The sequence below is a fragment of the Sebastes umbrosus genome, chromosome 9 (assembly GCF_015220745.1).
Source record: "Sebastes umbrosus isolate fSebUmb1 chromosome 9, fSebUmb1.pri, whole genome shotgun sequence".
NCBI classification, from domain to species: Eukaryota; Metazoa; Chordata; class Actinopteri; order Perciformes; family Sebastidae; genus Sebastes; species Sebastes umbrosus.
The window spans coordinates 6,950,058-6,964,476 of record NC_051277.1 but is presented as its reverse complement, the minus strand read 5'-3'; the positions used below and the strand labels follow the sequence as shown (position 1 = coordinate 6,964,476).

Genomic DNA, 14,419 nt, shown 5'->3' with positions numbered 1-14,419 from the left:
AGATACTGGTGTCATGTGAAACTAGAAAACCTAAAGAATCAATACCAATCATTTTGTCCTGTTTAGCTTCAGTCAAGCTAAATTTTGGCGTTGAAAAACTGGCTTGGCCATTTTCAAAAGGGCTCCCTTGACCTCTGACATGAAGATATGTGAATCAAAACTCTGAGACGAACAGAGTCAAAACTGTATATTATTAGATAAAACAGATGTTGGCAAACTGCATAATTTGCAGTTTAAAAATTTAATAAATCACAATATATCTTATCGCAATACTTAGAATATCGAAAAATGTTTAAAATCGCAATAAGATTGTATCGTTGGGCCTCTGGTGCTTCCTACCACTACTAAATAGCATGTTAGTATGGAATTTCGGACGCAACCCTAGTCTTATATAAATGTTCTGCTGTAGACAATTTAAAAAAAAAAATCATATTTAGTTTAAGAATAATTGAGACTGAAATTTAGAGTGATAAGTTATTATTGGTAAATAATCAGTAACCTTTTGCTTATTGGCATACAATATTATATAAAATTATAATCATATGAAATAATGAACAGCTGAGGATAGATACACTGTAATATATGAATGAATAGCTGTTGTCAAATTGTGCTACTACCTCTCCCTCCACTACAGTGAACCACAGGGTATGTGCTACATCGAAACATCCAACTTGGATGGAGAAACAAACCTTAAAATCAGACAGGTGAGTGTGTTTTTTATTCTTTCTTTATATAAGTTATTATCCTTACAATGACAACTGGGGGGAATCTTCTGTTAAGTTTGCAACACAAATTAATGAAAAATAAAAACCCTGCTGTGACAACATCCACAGGGTCTCCAAGTGACGTCAGACATGAAGGACATCGACAGCCTGATGCGTCTCTCCGGGCGGATGGAGTGCGAGAGTCCAAACCGCCATCTGTACGAGTTTGTGGGGAACATCCGCCTGGATGGTCACAGGTGGGCTCAGTAGCAGAGCTCCATGACTGGCTCTCTGCCCTTCTTAACCAACAACTCAATAGCCCATTAGCTAGGAGCAGAGCCAATATTGGTGCATTACAAGGTTTTAGGGATTATTTAATCTTTCTGCTGGATAAATAAAACCACCTGCCTCGGTTAAAATTTAATTAGATGTTTGTTTGGAGGCTTTGCCATTGTACAGGAAATGCATTATAAGCTGTATGCCTGCTTTTATGATATCATGGCTTGATGGTAGGAGTTTGGGACAATAAAGCTCTCCTGAATAAGCATTGTTACCAGGAGCTATACTTAGCTTTTGGTGGGTGTGTAGTTTGATGAGCTGAGAGATCTTTTGAGATCTTTTCACAAGTAAAGACTTCTCTCCATTATTCAGTTTCACCAGCATACAACTTCAAACGTCGAGCCTTGGATGCATGTCAGTTTAAACACAGTTGTTAAAACTTGTTTTAGGGCCAGTCTGTCATGGACATGAATATTCAGATTTATAATTAAGAGTTTAACTCCTGGATGGAAAATGCAATTTTAATACTGGCTGTGTTTATGAATATTAAATATGTGAACAAGTCTTTCACAGCATCACACAAATACCAGTTGTGTTGTTGTGTAATGTCTGTGTGGTAAAAGACGACAAAGATTACTTAGTGTGTTGGCATATTTATCAATAAGGAGTCAGAAAGGTATATGTTAAATGTCAACCAAAGAAACACCTTGTTAGCCTGTTATTCTGTGGGGAAAGTATAAGGTATGTACTCATGGCAGTGATGTTTCCTACTACAGTACAATACCTCTGAGTCCAGACCAGATCTTACTGAGAGGAGCCCAGCTGAGGAACACTCAGTGGGTGCACGGTGTGGTGGTCTACACTGGACATGACACCAAGCTCATGCAGGTAAAGCATATTTGCATAGTATTTGGTATACCGGTGCATACTTTACTTTAAAAACACTAGTGCAGTGCCCGTTTGTGGCGCGGCCGTTTAGAGCAGACTGATTGCTTGGCCCCCCCGGAAGTGCTGCTTGCAGCGTTGTCGAGAAACCGCTCATCGCCCGTGCTCGTGTCTAGAAGGTTCCCTACAAGATGCTAAAACATGCAAAAACTCTCTTTGCTTCTATACTCTTTTCTGTAAAGGTCCACTCAGTCTGCAGAACCCTGAAGCCCCGCCCCCGCTGCTGCACAGAGCGCTATTGCTTGTTTATTCAGGGTTTATTAATATTGAAAGTGTTGCATGTGCAAATTGCACCAAATTCGACATTGCACTGCCTTGGGTCCCCAGCAATACCCCCGCAAACTGTGAAATAGATCGGATGAGCGGTTCTCGAGATATACAAAGGACACACAGACACAGATTGCTGGCTTTACAGTATAGTTAGATATTTTTCATTGAACTTTTGAATGCAACCAGATCTGTTTAACCAACAAATAACACACAGTATTTACAACATGTAAGACATCATGTTTGTCACCAAACCTTACCAACCTACTTCTTCATTTTCATTTCACTTTTTTTTAAACCACAACTGTCTTGTCATGTGTTTCCCAGAATTCCACTCGGCCTCCTCTGAAGCTGTCCAACGTGGAGCGCATCACCAACTTTCAGATCCTGGTGCTGTTTGGCTGCCTGCTGGCCATCTCTCTGGTCTGCTCCATCGGCCAAACCATCTGGAAGTACCAGTACGGCAATGATGCCTGGTACATGGATCTCAACTGTAAGAGTCTCAACAGCCCACGCTGCTCCTCTCTTATATTCCACATATTTTGTCTCACTTGTCCATATCAGCTTATTTCTTTGTCATTTTGAGTTCCTAAATGCTGGTATGTGTCGTGTCGTTTTTATGTTGCCTCAGTTAAACTATGTTTCGCATTACAAGTGAAATATGTGGCAATGTGGGAATAAGTGAATTCCCTGTTAACTGAGAAAAGACAGCTGTGACATGCATAGATGTGTTGTGAATGAGTGAGAAAAAGAAATGGTTGAATATCACTGCGCTGCTGTACCTTTTTGTTCCTTTCTAATGTTCTGTTTGATTTTGTTGTTTTCTTTGTTGTCGTTTTTTTAACAGCTCCAGGTAACAACCATTTAAAAGCCTTGGCCATCCGTGAATGACCCTCCCTTACTAACCCCTTACTGAAGCTCTGCCTTTGCTAAGCAAATGAAGCCCCCTACCCTCGCCCCCTATATGGTTGCCCTACTTTGTATGGGCCCATGCCATGGACAAGCACATACCAGGGATCCAACAATAGGTTTTTCCCCTCCAGCTCTCTTATACTTTCGTCTAGTTATTTTCAGTGCCTGATGCAAACAGTGTCTCACTTTTCCTCCATTTTTTTTTGTGCCACGTTAAACACTTTGCAGTTCCCAAGCTTCAGACCCTCATCTTATTTTTTTTTTTTATTTATTTTTTTTTTTTACAATAAATGAGTAAGCAGCGTTTACTTTGACTGCAATGGAGATGAGGTTGTACACAGGAAGCTCTTCATAGCAGGAGGCTTATACGTGTTTATTGCTGGAACACAGCATGTGGCGCAACCCAAGGGGCGAGAGCTGACATTTTCTAAATGCCTCTGCTGCCTTCTTTTCTAGTGTGGATTTTTCAAAGGACAGGGGAGGGAGGGAAGGAGGGAGGTGAAAACCTGTTTAGTTTTTACATGTGTTCTCAAGCCAGTATAGAAAGCTACTGTTACAGACTTTAACACAACACAACGAATATGGTTTCTGTGGCAGTTGGTCGTTGTGATGAAGCTCTGAACCTGGTATGCAAAGTGATTATCGTGGCACTCCGGCCATTACTCTGTTACCCTGATAGGCCTGTGTAGGAGAGGTTGTGCCCTGGTCAATTTAAGCTTGCACTACGACTTACACTGCCCCTTTTTACAAGATGTTGCATTGGCTTCTATTGGTTTTGTAAGGGTTTGTCATCAGTGGCATTAAACCCACATCTAAAAGGCCTGATATCACACTGTTGAGGGGAGTGTAAGTCATACGGCAGGCGTCCATCTTGAGACTGATTGTACTTCCATAAGGAGTTGTTGAGACTCTGTCCAGTGCATATTATCCAACCAGTGACAAAAGAGAGAGGTGGGGAGATTGTCAAATCTTAAACATTCACAATATTTTCCTAAATTATTGTAATTTCACTCACTTAGCAACATTTGGATGTTAAATGCAGACAGGAACAGAAGAGTCGATGTTAGCCCGCTACGCATCACAGAGGCTTGCTATTATGCATGCCTGGTGAGTAATTCGTTTGACTTTGACCCGCTGCAGAGTGCTGACACAGGTCATCCCCGACATTAAGCCTAAACATTGTGACAACTTTACTTTATGCAGATTGAGAGCAGAAATGAACGGTCATTTGTTATGCATTCATGCCACCTGCTACAGTTTTACAGCCAGTTTCTGTAGGTAGTTGTGCATTTATCACCATATCATTGACTTTCTGCTGACTAGCTCTGTTAGTAAACTGCTGATGTCTTAAAGGTTCTCTACACGACATCCAGAGTATTAATATAGCAGCAATCAACTTTTTGCTAGGTAAAGATATAGAGGAGTAATGTCTACCTGAGCAGAGAATGAAGTCACTCTCCCTCTGTATGTGTTGTAATCCGAGCTTATCCGCGCTTTGTTGACAAAGCCGTGCCAGCCGTGCATGCTTTTAGTGCATGTGAGCGTGCCCCACTGACTAGCTTACAGCGGCTGCTCTGCACTGCTCTCACACGGCGGTTACAGCTGATAACGCCATCCGGAACGACGGCGTCGTCGCGGAAGCGTAGCCCCCACCCTCCGGTTCCCCCTCAGGTAAACACCATTTGCTCTGTCAGCACTTTTGCCGTTGTTTGCACCGTTGCTCTGTCAGCGCCATTAGCTGCAAGCCACCGGCTCACCGACTGCCATGTTGAGAGCCATTGAGAGGCAATAGAAATGCTCCCAATCTCGTATAGAGAGGTGAAGTCCTTCCCCTTCCGGTGGACCCCATTGGACCTTATTTCGGAAACAATATGTATGGTAGTCAACGGCGAGAGACAGATCATTTTTTGATCCTGTTTGAATTGCACCATGAATCACACATATGATGTTTGTCAACTTAAAAGATAATTTTGCAAATTAAGAAAGACGCAGTTTGTCGTAGCATCATTTAGTTTTGTGTGAAACCGCTCAGTGAAATACATCTCTTGTCTCGCACAATATACGTCACCAACACTAGCTAGCTAGCTAACTTAGCTATGATCCATACACAAATGAAACGTTGATGAGTTTTATTCAGCGACTCCTGCTCTTTTTATCAGCCTGGAAGTGAAAGAACAGGCGAGATCCGTTGCTCATGTGAGTTCATCCCAGTACGAAAACACACAGGCATCTTAGTTTCAGCGAGAGAGACGTCACTTATGCGACTTTTGTGTGTGTAATTACATATTTTCACAGTCAACAGTTTTATACCAAACTGTGACTTTCTTAACTTGTAAAATTATGTTTTAAATCGACAAACATCACATGTGTGGTTCATGGTGCAATTCAAACGGGATCAAAACAATATTTGTCTCTCGTCGTTGACTACCATTCATATATTTTCCAAAATAAGGTCCTATGATGGTCCATCGGAAAGGTGGCATAATGTCGAGGAGGTATGGTCTTCTCACTGTAATGTACATGTGCCACATGATCACTCAGAATAATGAAATCCCAACAATTTACAATCCAACTCCTGCAACAACTTTTATGTTGTCTTGCTTGGTTAGAACATCCCATATTGCTCTTACATTACAGTGACAGTGATATTTAAGAGAAGACATCAGGTTGCACTTGTGTGACATGTGCATGTCCTGGTTTGATTTATTTCAATGACTCTCTACTGATCCAACACAGTGTCCCTGTCTCATCTGATAGCAGAAATCTTGCTTAACATCACATAACAACTAGTGGCTACTAGAAAACGAATGACGATGAGGTGATGTAGTGATCATCATTAACATAGCTGGCATAATCCACCCCCTCTTTTCCACTCCTTGTTGGTTGAGAATGTGCTATGGACTGAATCTCCCTCCTTTGTCTTGAGAGCATCCGATATGTTTGTCTTCCTCCCCACTTCTGAAAAAAAAAGTCTTCCCTCCTATGTGTGTCGTTGTACCAGTAGCAGTAGCTTCCATTCTGCCATCCAGTTTTTTGTTTTGCAAATCGTTCTGTCATGGGGAAGGGCTGCCCCTCTCAACCGCAATGCTAAGATCAAGGCTTGGGTTGAGGAAGGTAACATTTGCACCTCCTGCAAGCTGAGGAAAGGTAAATCACATCCCTCCTGTTTTCATGTTTGGTGTCAGTGGGGTTACATGTTGATCATTGCCAATTGTTTGGGGCTTTTGGGGGGGACCAGCATCATTTTGCATAGTGCTTTGTGGAATTCATTGCCTGGATCATGCTGGATGCCAAGGCTGCTGCTGTGACACTAATGACATTTGAGATACTTGAGTCCCCGTTCGCTACTTTGAATCTTTGGGACATTAAATTGGAGTCGTAAGAGGATGAGGTTGGGTGGAAGAAATGGTTAATTCCAGCTAATGCACGACGTTAGGCCAAAACATCCTCTGGATTGGGATAACGTTGATCATTGGCTGGAAGTAGCTTTGGGCATTTTCATTTAACTAACTGATATTAACGAGCCAGCACTGATGAGTCTCCTTTGTATCAATTCCCTCTGTCCAAAACTCGTCCCCTGATAGATGGCGGGGCGGCTAACTTTGGCCTCAACTTCCTCACCTTCATCATCCTGTTCAACAACCTGATTCCCATCAGTCTCCTGGTCACGCTGGAGGTTATCAAGTTCATCCAGGCCTTTTTCATCAACTGGGTGAGTTGAAGCTACAGTCAGTAATTTATCTAAACTAAACTAACTGGTGGACGCACTATTTCCTTGACAGGTGAGACTTTAAAAGAGGAAATAATTTTTAAATGCATGCCTCTATGTTGACATGCATTGGAAAAGCAGACATACCTGCAGCAGAGTACATGTATATTGTTGTACATGTTATATTATTGCAGACTGTGAGCACAAAATTCCAGTGAAGAAAATGTTTGCAGTACAGTTAATCTCTACACAAACAACGTGAGGTTGGTGGTGACTGTTCCAACATAGTGCAGTTAAAGGTGCTGTAATCTATGTTTTTATATTAACAAAGGATTAAATGACTACTTGTATGTGAAGGGAGTTGCTTATAATGAACCCACAGAGTTATCACCAGACTCTGCAGTTCCCTTCAGCTCTACAGAGCGCTTTAGCGTCATTTCTTATTGTGTTTTTTTATTTATTTTTTTTACTCTCACCGCTCTCATCAACAATGTTTCCAAATGTAGCAGGCAGCTGTTTTTTTTCCAGCAAAAAAAACCTCTGAAACCCACTGGTACCTGCCCAAAAACAAATTAACAGCTAACGTATGAACATAGTGTAGCATTTAGCAGCTAAAGAGCCAAATAGTTCCCCCAGGAGCTAGTAGAGTCCAAATCAGAGCTAAAAGGACATTGAATATTGAACTGAAATTGGTTAAATCAGGTTGACACAAACACAAATGTGCCGGACTTCCACACTCAACGCTTTGACCGTTTTGAGAACAACATCCGGGCACTGCATTTTGCCATACATCTCAGTGTGAACGCACTTAAGCACTCAAAATAGTGAGTTTAAGTACGGAAGTACGCGAATTGAGACACCGCACAGGTGTTTAAGTCAACAAAAAAATCGATTATTGCAGTTTTAAGAAATGAGTATCAACAGGAATGTATCTCTACCTCACTGCTGTAATCCCCTAGTTTCATAAAAGCTCTTCTAGGGACCGGTGTCCACTATAAACATTATGATACCTGCATCAGATAGTTTGTCTATCTATGTTATATCTGTCCCTATCAAATCAACCCTAAAGAAATAAAGAAATAATTCTATCTTTCGTAACTAGGTCAGCCCCACCAAATATCTCAGCTGAGGGAACGTACTTTTTTTTTCCGCCCGAAGTTATTCTAAGCCCCTTTATGCATTAAATTTTAAATGAAAGTCCTAGCAAGGAATTTTTAGCAACATTTAGGGCAGTTCTCAGTCAGCCTCTCTTCCTGCAGCCTCAGTTGGTTCAGTGTTTTCTGGAGGGGAATAAAGACTGAGTGGTGTTTTTACTGTGAAGTTTAGTTTGTATTGTTACCAAAAATGTAGTTTCTTTAGAGAAGTTACACTTAAAGTTCTCTGTTTGTTGGTTTCAGGACACCGATATGCTCTATGAGCCCACGAACACCCCGGCTCAGGCTCGCACCTCCAACCTGAATGAAGAACTAGGCCAGGTAAACTACGCAGTTCAAATATCACTTTATATTATGCTAATGCTTACATCTGTGCTTTATAATAAAATATATACCCACGAATTAAGTGTTATTCTGTCTGCCTCATGAACCCATACAGGTGAAATACATTTTCTCTGACAAGACGGGGACCCTGACCTGCAACGTGATGCAGTTCAAGAAGTGCACCATCGCCGGTGTGGCCTACGGGTACGTTCCGCTTCCCTCTTCCCCTTTTTGATTTTCCCTGATCCCCCCCGATGCATCCTCTATCGTTGCCTCCCCCATCACCTTCATTAAATGCCGAGTGTGCATCGCAGTACAGCTGGCGTCTCTCTCTCTCTCCTCCCTCACCTTCTCATTAGCAGCTGCATCAGTGCTCCTCTCAACATAAACTATAAATAAAAGGCCGACAGACATTTGCAAGCAAAGGCACTTTACTCTCTCCTTCGTCCATCGTTTGTCATGTTAGAGGTGCTTGTGAAAAGTGGCTATACATTTCAGTGTTTGACAATCTCTTGACACGGGTTAGAAACGAGAATATTGGCAACATACAGTATTTTCTTGTAAACATGGGGATTTAGCCACATGAAATTTTTCCCTCAGCTCCTCTGACATAAAAGCATATTCTATTACATTTTAACATTTCATTAAAACAGCCGTTAATGTTTTTTTTTCCCCCGAATATACTCTCATTTAATTTTAGTGCACAGATAATTAGCCTCAGTGGATGCAAAACAAGTGGGAGAGCAGATCTTCACAGAACCACAGCAAGTGCAGGCGTGACAGTACATGATTAATCCCATTAGGATTCAATTAAAAGCTTGATTGATGAAGTGCAGACTGAAGGACAAAAGAGAGTATTTTATCTGGAGCTCTCTGTACCAAAGCTCTCATTACGATGTGATTGCTAGCCCCAACTTCTCATTGTCGATCCCCAGGTCAAGAACATAAAGTCATAGTGATAATATACACGTTGATGATGTGATGCCTCCAAGATCAATGCTGCTGATTAAAGGCACGGGTGTCATTTTTGGTGTTTTGTGCTACAGAATGTCCTTTTCTTTCTTTTTTAATGGTTATTTAATTGGGTCAAGCCCGCTGGTCATCAGGGACAGACACTCCTCTCTGCAAAGACGGAAGTTTGGCAGCAGTCTCTCTCTCTCCTTCACCCGAAGTAGAGATGTTCTCCTTTGATTCTCTGAAACGAGGACTCCCTCTTATGCAACTGATAAATATGGATGAGTGTTTCATAGCAGGAGAGAAATAAGGCAGGTTCTAATGAGGCGAGGCTGTTTTGACGATGCTATCATTTGGCCTGCTCTTCTTCTTCTTCTTCTTCTTCTGGGTTCCCAAAATAAGAGTTGGGAGGGTTTGATTTTAAAACTGTTTACAGTGCAGCTCATCATGACTCATTGTTCTGTATTTCTAATTCACCAGACAATAACAATGGTAATGTAATCCACTGTAGAGCTATAACTATGTAATCCATTTAATTGATTTTACTTATTTGTACTCCTCCTTCATAGAATATAATCAAATTATTTTCTTTAAACTTAATGTTTATGTCACTATTTCTCAAACTGCATTGGGAAATTGCCACAAAGCATCGATGTGTTTGCGGGCATTGGTTGGTTGTTAATTGTGTAGATGTCTGATTTGACTGCGTCCGGTCTGCTTGCCTTAAAGGTTTATCATGAAAAATATGGATGAAAGTAGTTGCTAGGCAGTTTGATTTAACATTTCTCCACCTATGGAATTAACGTACTTGAATGCTTCTTCAACACTGATTTTAAATTACTTTTTGTACGAGGACAGATTTGAAAGTATCTGACTCCGCTTCAGGATGTAGTGGTATATTCTTGTGCAAAAAAAGAGGCATTTCACATTTTAATACGTGCATAGCACTTACGCTGTGACGTGGCTTGTAATTTGGTGCCAGCACACACACAAAGACCCCCCGACACTGCCGCCTGCATGTGTTCCTCACCACAAATGAAGTGCTGCTGTAATTAATAAAGCCAACCCCAAGGGTGTAGACATTAATTAATTCCACTGGATTGGAGTCCAAATCTCAAGGAGAGATACTGTTTAGGTTAGAAAGTCTCCCAGAATCCTCTAGGGTGTTATTAGTTTGCAGTTGAGTGAAAGCAGTGACAAAACTCAGAAAAATATGTTTTGATTTTCTTTTTTTTTATAAACTAAATTTGTGTAGGCGATTTGTGATTGTAAAGTGTAACCCAGTAGACATTAAGCCCGTATGAAGACGGATTGGTTTGTTGTTAATGCAGATAACCACAGTGTCTCCTTAGTGAAGGTACCAGAGTGAACAGGCTCACAGCGTGAATCAAAGTGAGTTGGACTCAAACGGAGAGCCGTGGTGTTCAGTGGAGCACGTCGTCTGGTCGGCTCCACTCCTCACAGTTAACAAAATGCTGCACTGCAGTTAGTCTGCCAGAGCAGAGATGTCAAAATAATTTGTTGCCTTGTTTTAGAGCAGTGTGCACTCTGACCACATTTAGTCTCAAACATCGTTGTTTTCATCGCTGCACTCATTGGTGGCCTTGGAAATATACACAGAATGCTCACATACACGTCGCAGCTGTAGCTGCAAAAGTTCCTGCTGTTGCCTGATGATGAGGAACAAGAGAGGAAGACTTCTTACTATAAGAAGATTATTCCCAAACATTCATATATTCCCTCCAGTTTGTTTCTTGCTTTCTTGGTTTTGAGTTTATTTTCTGTGGGCGATATAATCTAATGAGCCTGCCGGTGACACAGGAATGGGAGCCAAATCTGAATAGCTTGTTGAATCACATGTTTTCTGATCTAGAGAGTCCACAAAAAAGCTGACTGGGTTGTCTTTTTTCACAGTTTGTGGGTTGGTAGACACTCCAGATACCCAAATGTATGTGCACAAGCACTGAAAAAGTTTCAGTGTTGTTCATGATATGTCCTTTAAGAACGAATGCCACTGCGTGTATAAAAATGAAGGAGCAATAACAGGAAAGAGATGAGCAAAAACTAGCACTTAATAAATAAGTAACGTGCCCCTTTTAATGCTTCAATCATTTACTGAGGCTTCTAAGTATTGGCACAATAGTGAATAGTGAAGAAAACATGACAGAGTGGCTCAGTTTGGACAACTATAACTAAAGTATGCTATTAAAGACATTATATCTAGTTATATACATTATATCTAGACTTTGGGATGTAATGTGTTGATTAGTGAGCTGCTTTGTTATGTGGACAGAGCCACACTTGCTATTTCCCCCTCTTTCCAGTCTTTGTGCTAAGCTAAGCTAAGCGAACCTGCTTCTAGCTTACAGGCATGAGAGTAGTATCCTGTATAAATGACTAGAGGACCTGCTGTAATCACTGCTGTCAACCTAACCACAACACCTCAGCTACATCAAACTCTAACCCGCAAACTCATAAACAAACCCATCAATTAATCCAACCCTGGCGTCTCTACATTCACACAACGTGCTAACAACAGACTTTGTCAACAAGCTAATTTTTTCTCCAACAGTCACGTCCCTGAGGCTGAGGAGGGTAGTTTTGCAGAGGACGACTGGTAAGATGACTCGGTGTGAAATGGTGATCGTTTTTTTTCCCTCGCTCCACGCTTCTGTGATGTATTAGTGCTGCCTTGCCTTGTGGAAATCGTGACTTTGAACACAATACCTCAATGTGTGTTTGTTGTTGTTTTTCTTTGTGCGGTGAGTACACTTTGGATGTGTTGTACGTGACTGTGGCTCTTGATTCTCTGTGTATATCTGTTGATAAACAAATGTTCCAGTATATACAGTATATGCTGAATTGTCATTGAATTCTGAGTGGTTACGTTTTGTGGCTGACAGACACATGTACATTCAGCAGGTTTGATAGCCTTTACTGTATGTCGTGTTGAGGCTGACGCCGTGCAGCACATTTTCCTCACATTCACATCAAACTAACTTTGGAGGTGGTAGATACACTCCCACTTATTCTCTCTCTCTCTCTCTCTCTCTCTCTATCTCTCTATCTCTCTATCTCTCTCTCTGTCACACATACATGCACACACACACACACAACACTTGCACAGTCCTTCTTCTGAGATCCATCTGCTACAGTGTTGAGATCTGCAGTAACAGCATGGGCGTGTCTCATCCATTTTGCATGGGGGATTGGGGGCCTGTTTGTTGATGCCTATTATGCCAAAATGTTGAATCTTGCTGCTTTAAAGGAAGTTGCCAGCTTCCACGAAGGCATGTCTCTTTTTGCTGCTTTTTTTCTCACTGAAACAACTGAGTTAGAGGCTTTATTTATACTAGGGCTGTCAATCGCGATTAATCGTAAGATTATCCATAGTTAATCACAATTAATCGCAAATTAATCAAATTTATTTTTTATCTGTTCAAAATGTACCATTTAAAGGGAGATTTGTCAAGTTTTTAATACTCTTCTCAACATGGGAGTGGGCAAATATGCTTGCTTTATGCAAATGTATGTATATATTTATTATTGGAAATTATTTCACAACACAAAACAATGACAAATATTGTCCAGAAACCCTCACAGGTACTGCATTTAGCATAACAAATATGCTCAAATCATAACATGGCAAACTCAAGCCCAGCTGTCAGTGTGTCAGTGTGCTGACTTGACTATGACTTGCCCCAAACTGCATGTGATTATCATAAAGTGGGCATGTCTATAAAGGGGAGACTCGTGGGTACCCATAGAACCCATTTTTCATTCACATATCTTGAGGTCAGAGGTCAAGGGACCCTTTACAAAATGGCCATGCCAGTTTTTTTTTTTAAATTGCAAGTTGCGCTAATATGTTAAAGAAATTAGTAACATTAAAACAAATTTGCGTTAACAAGTTATTATTGCGTTAACTTTGACAGCCCTAATTTATACACAAAATAGGTTATGGACACAGGAACAAGGGCAAAAAATTTATGCGTTTTGTCGCTTAAATACCAACCAGTACTGGATCGGTCTCCATCGTATGGTTCTCTTTTAAATGGAGGTTAATTTAAACAGTCCAGGGTCAAACACTGCCATCTTGACACAGGTCAGTTATACATGTATTACTTCCAGGACGGCATGTGTGTCACAGGTTTGATCAGGATGAACCAGTCCCCGGCTATCGACTGTGAACAGCCAGCCCCCTTGTTCCCATAGTGACAGGACCTCAGTGTGCTGGCAGATAATCAATAACTGAGCGTCCTCTCCACGCCCGGCCCCGTGCCTCCGAAATTTCATCAAGACAATCGACGTAGCGAGCAACGCTACTGCTGCAGTAGAGAAAAGCTTAGGGGCTTCCTTCTCTGTACAAGGGTTAGAAACAGTAATGATGACTCCAGAGATTTTCTGTCATAAAGTACTGTAGCTTTTCAGTCTCTGTTGCAGCATATGGTTTTATTTCACATAAGGCTCTTTAAATGTAACTTGCATACATGGATGTAACCTGCTGTAATCAGAAAACATATATTTTACAATATATGATAGAAAAGCTTTTCAGTTGAAACATCCTCAGTATGTGTATACATGTTTAGAAGTGCAGTCTCTGCCGATTTCTCCCTGACATATTTTAATAAAGCCTGCAAGTGTGATAAATTTCCCTAACCTCCAGCGCGTCTACGTAGGTGTAACTCTGTATCGACTCCAGCCCTGCTGTTTGATGGCACCGCTGTGTTTTTCCTATATTTCTTCTCTCCCAAACCTCTATTTGCAGTGCAGTAGATGGGAGTATTACCGGCCGGTTTGGCTCTTAGGGATCCCAACAGTGTATCCTGTGGGATTAGAAAGACTTATGGCCGCTAATGGCAGCCTCAGTAACATTTCTATCAAGCCCCAGTGCCACGGACAAAGCTGCTGTCTACCTGATCTATAGAGCTCTATTTATCACAGAATCATGAATCGATCCGCGCTGGACGGCCAGCGAGCGGCTGGTGGCTACATACAAAATCACTGTGAGAGGCATAAAAAACATCTTTTCCTTTCTGTCTGTAAAAAGGTTCGGCATGACTTTCTGTTGATGATTGAATCATTTTTCTTTCTCCATATTCCTAATGGAATGAAAAATATTGAATCATTTTGCATCTTGCCAGTAACAAAAAGCATTTCTGGTACAAGTA

General features: G+C 41.2%; 1 protein-coding gene across 6 annotated transcripts in view; it reads left to right on the top strand.

The window, feature by feature from the left end:
- The window catches only part of atp8a1 (ATPase phospholipid transporting 8A1), a 123,714-nt gene that overhangs the window by 42,018 nt on the left and 67,277 nt on the right, over positions 1-14,419 (top strand). For 3 of the 6 annotated variants that reach the window (XR_005208301.1, XM_037780972.1, XM_037780976.1), the window contains exons 8-16: positions 635-704; positions 834-961; positions 1,760-1,871; positions 2,523-2,688; positions 3,043-3,048; positions 6,692-6,819; positions 8,214-8,291; positions 8,410-8,498; positions 11,821-11,865. Coding sequence is in view for 5 of the 6 variants with exons in the window: in XM_037780972.1 (XP_037636900.1) it covers positions 635-704; positions 834-961; positions 1,760-1,871; positions 2,523-2,688; positions 3,043-3,048; positions 6,692-6,819; positions 8,214-8,291; positions 8,410-8,498; positions 11,821-11,865 (822 nt within the window). In the remaining variant the exon portion in view is untranslated. The remainder of the gene's footprint in view (positions 1-634; positions 705-833; positions 962-1,759; positions 1,872-2,522; positions 2,689-3,042; positions 3,049-6,691; positions 6,820-8,213; positions 8,292-8,409; positions 8,499-11,820; positions 11,866-14,419) is intronic. The other 3 variants (XM_037780973.1, XM_037780974.1, XM_037780975.1) reach the window with 3 other exon arrangements.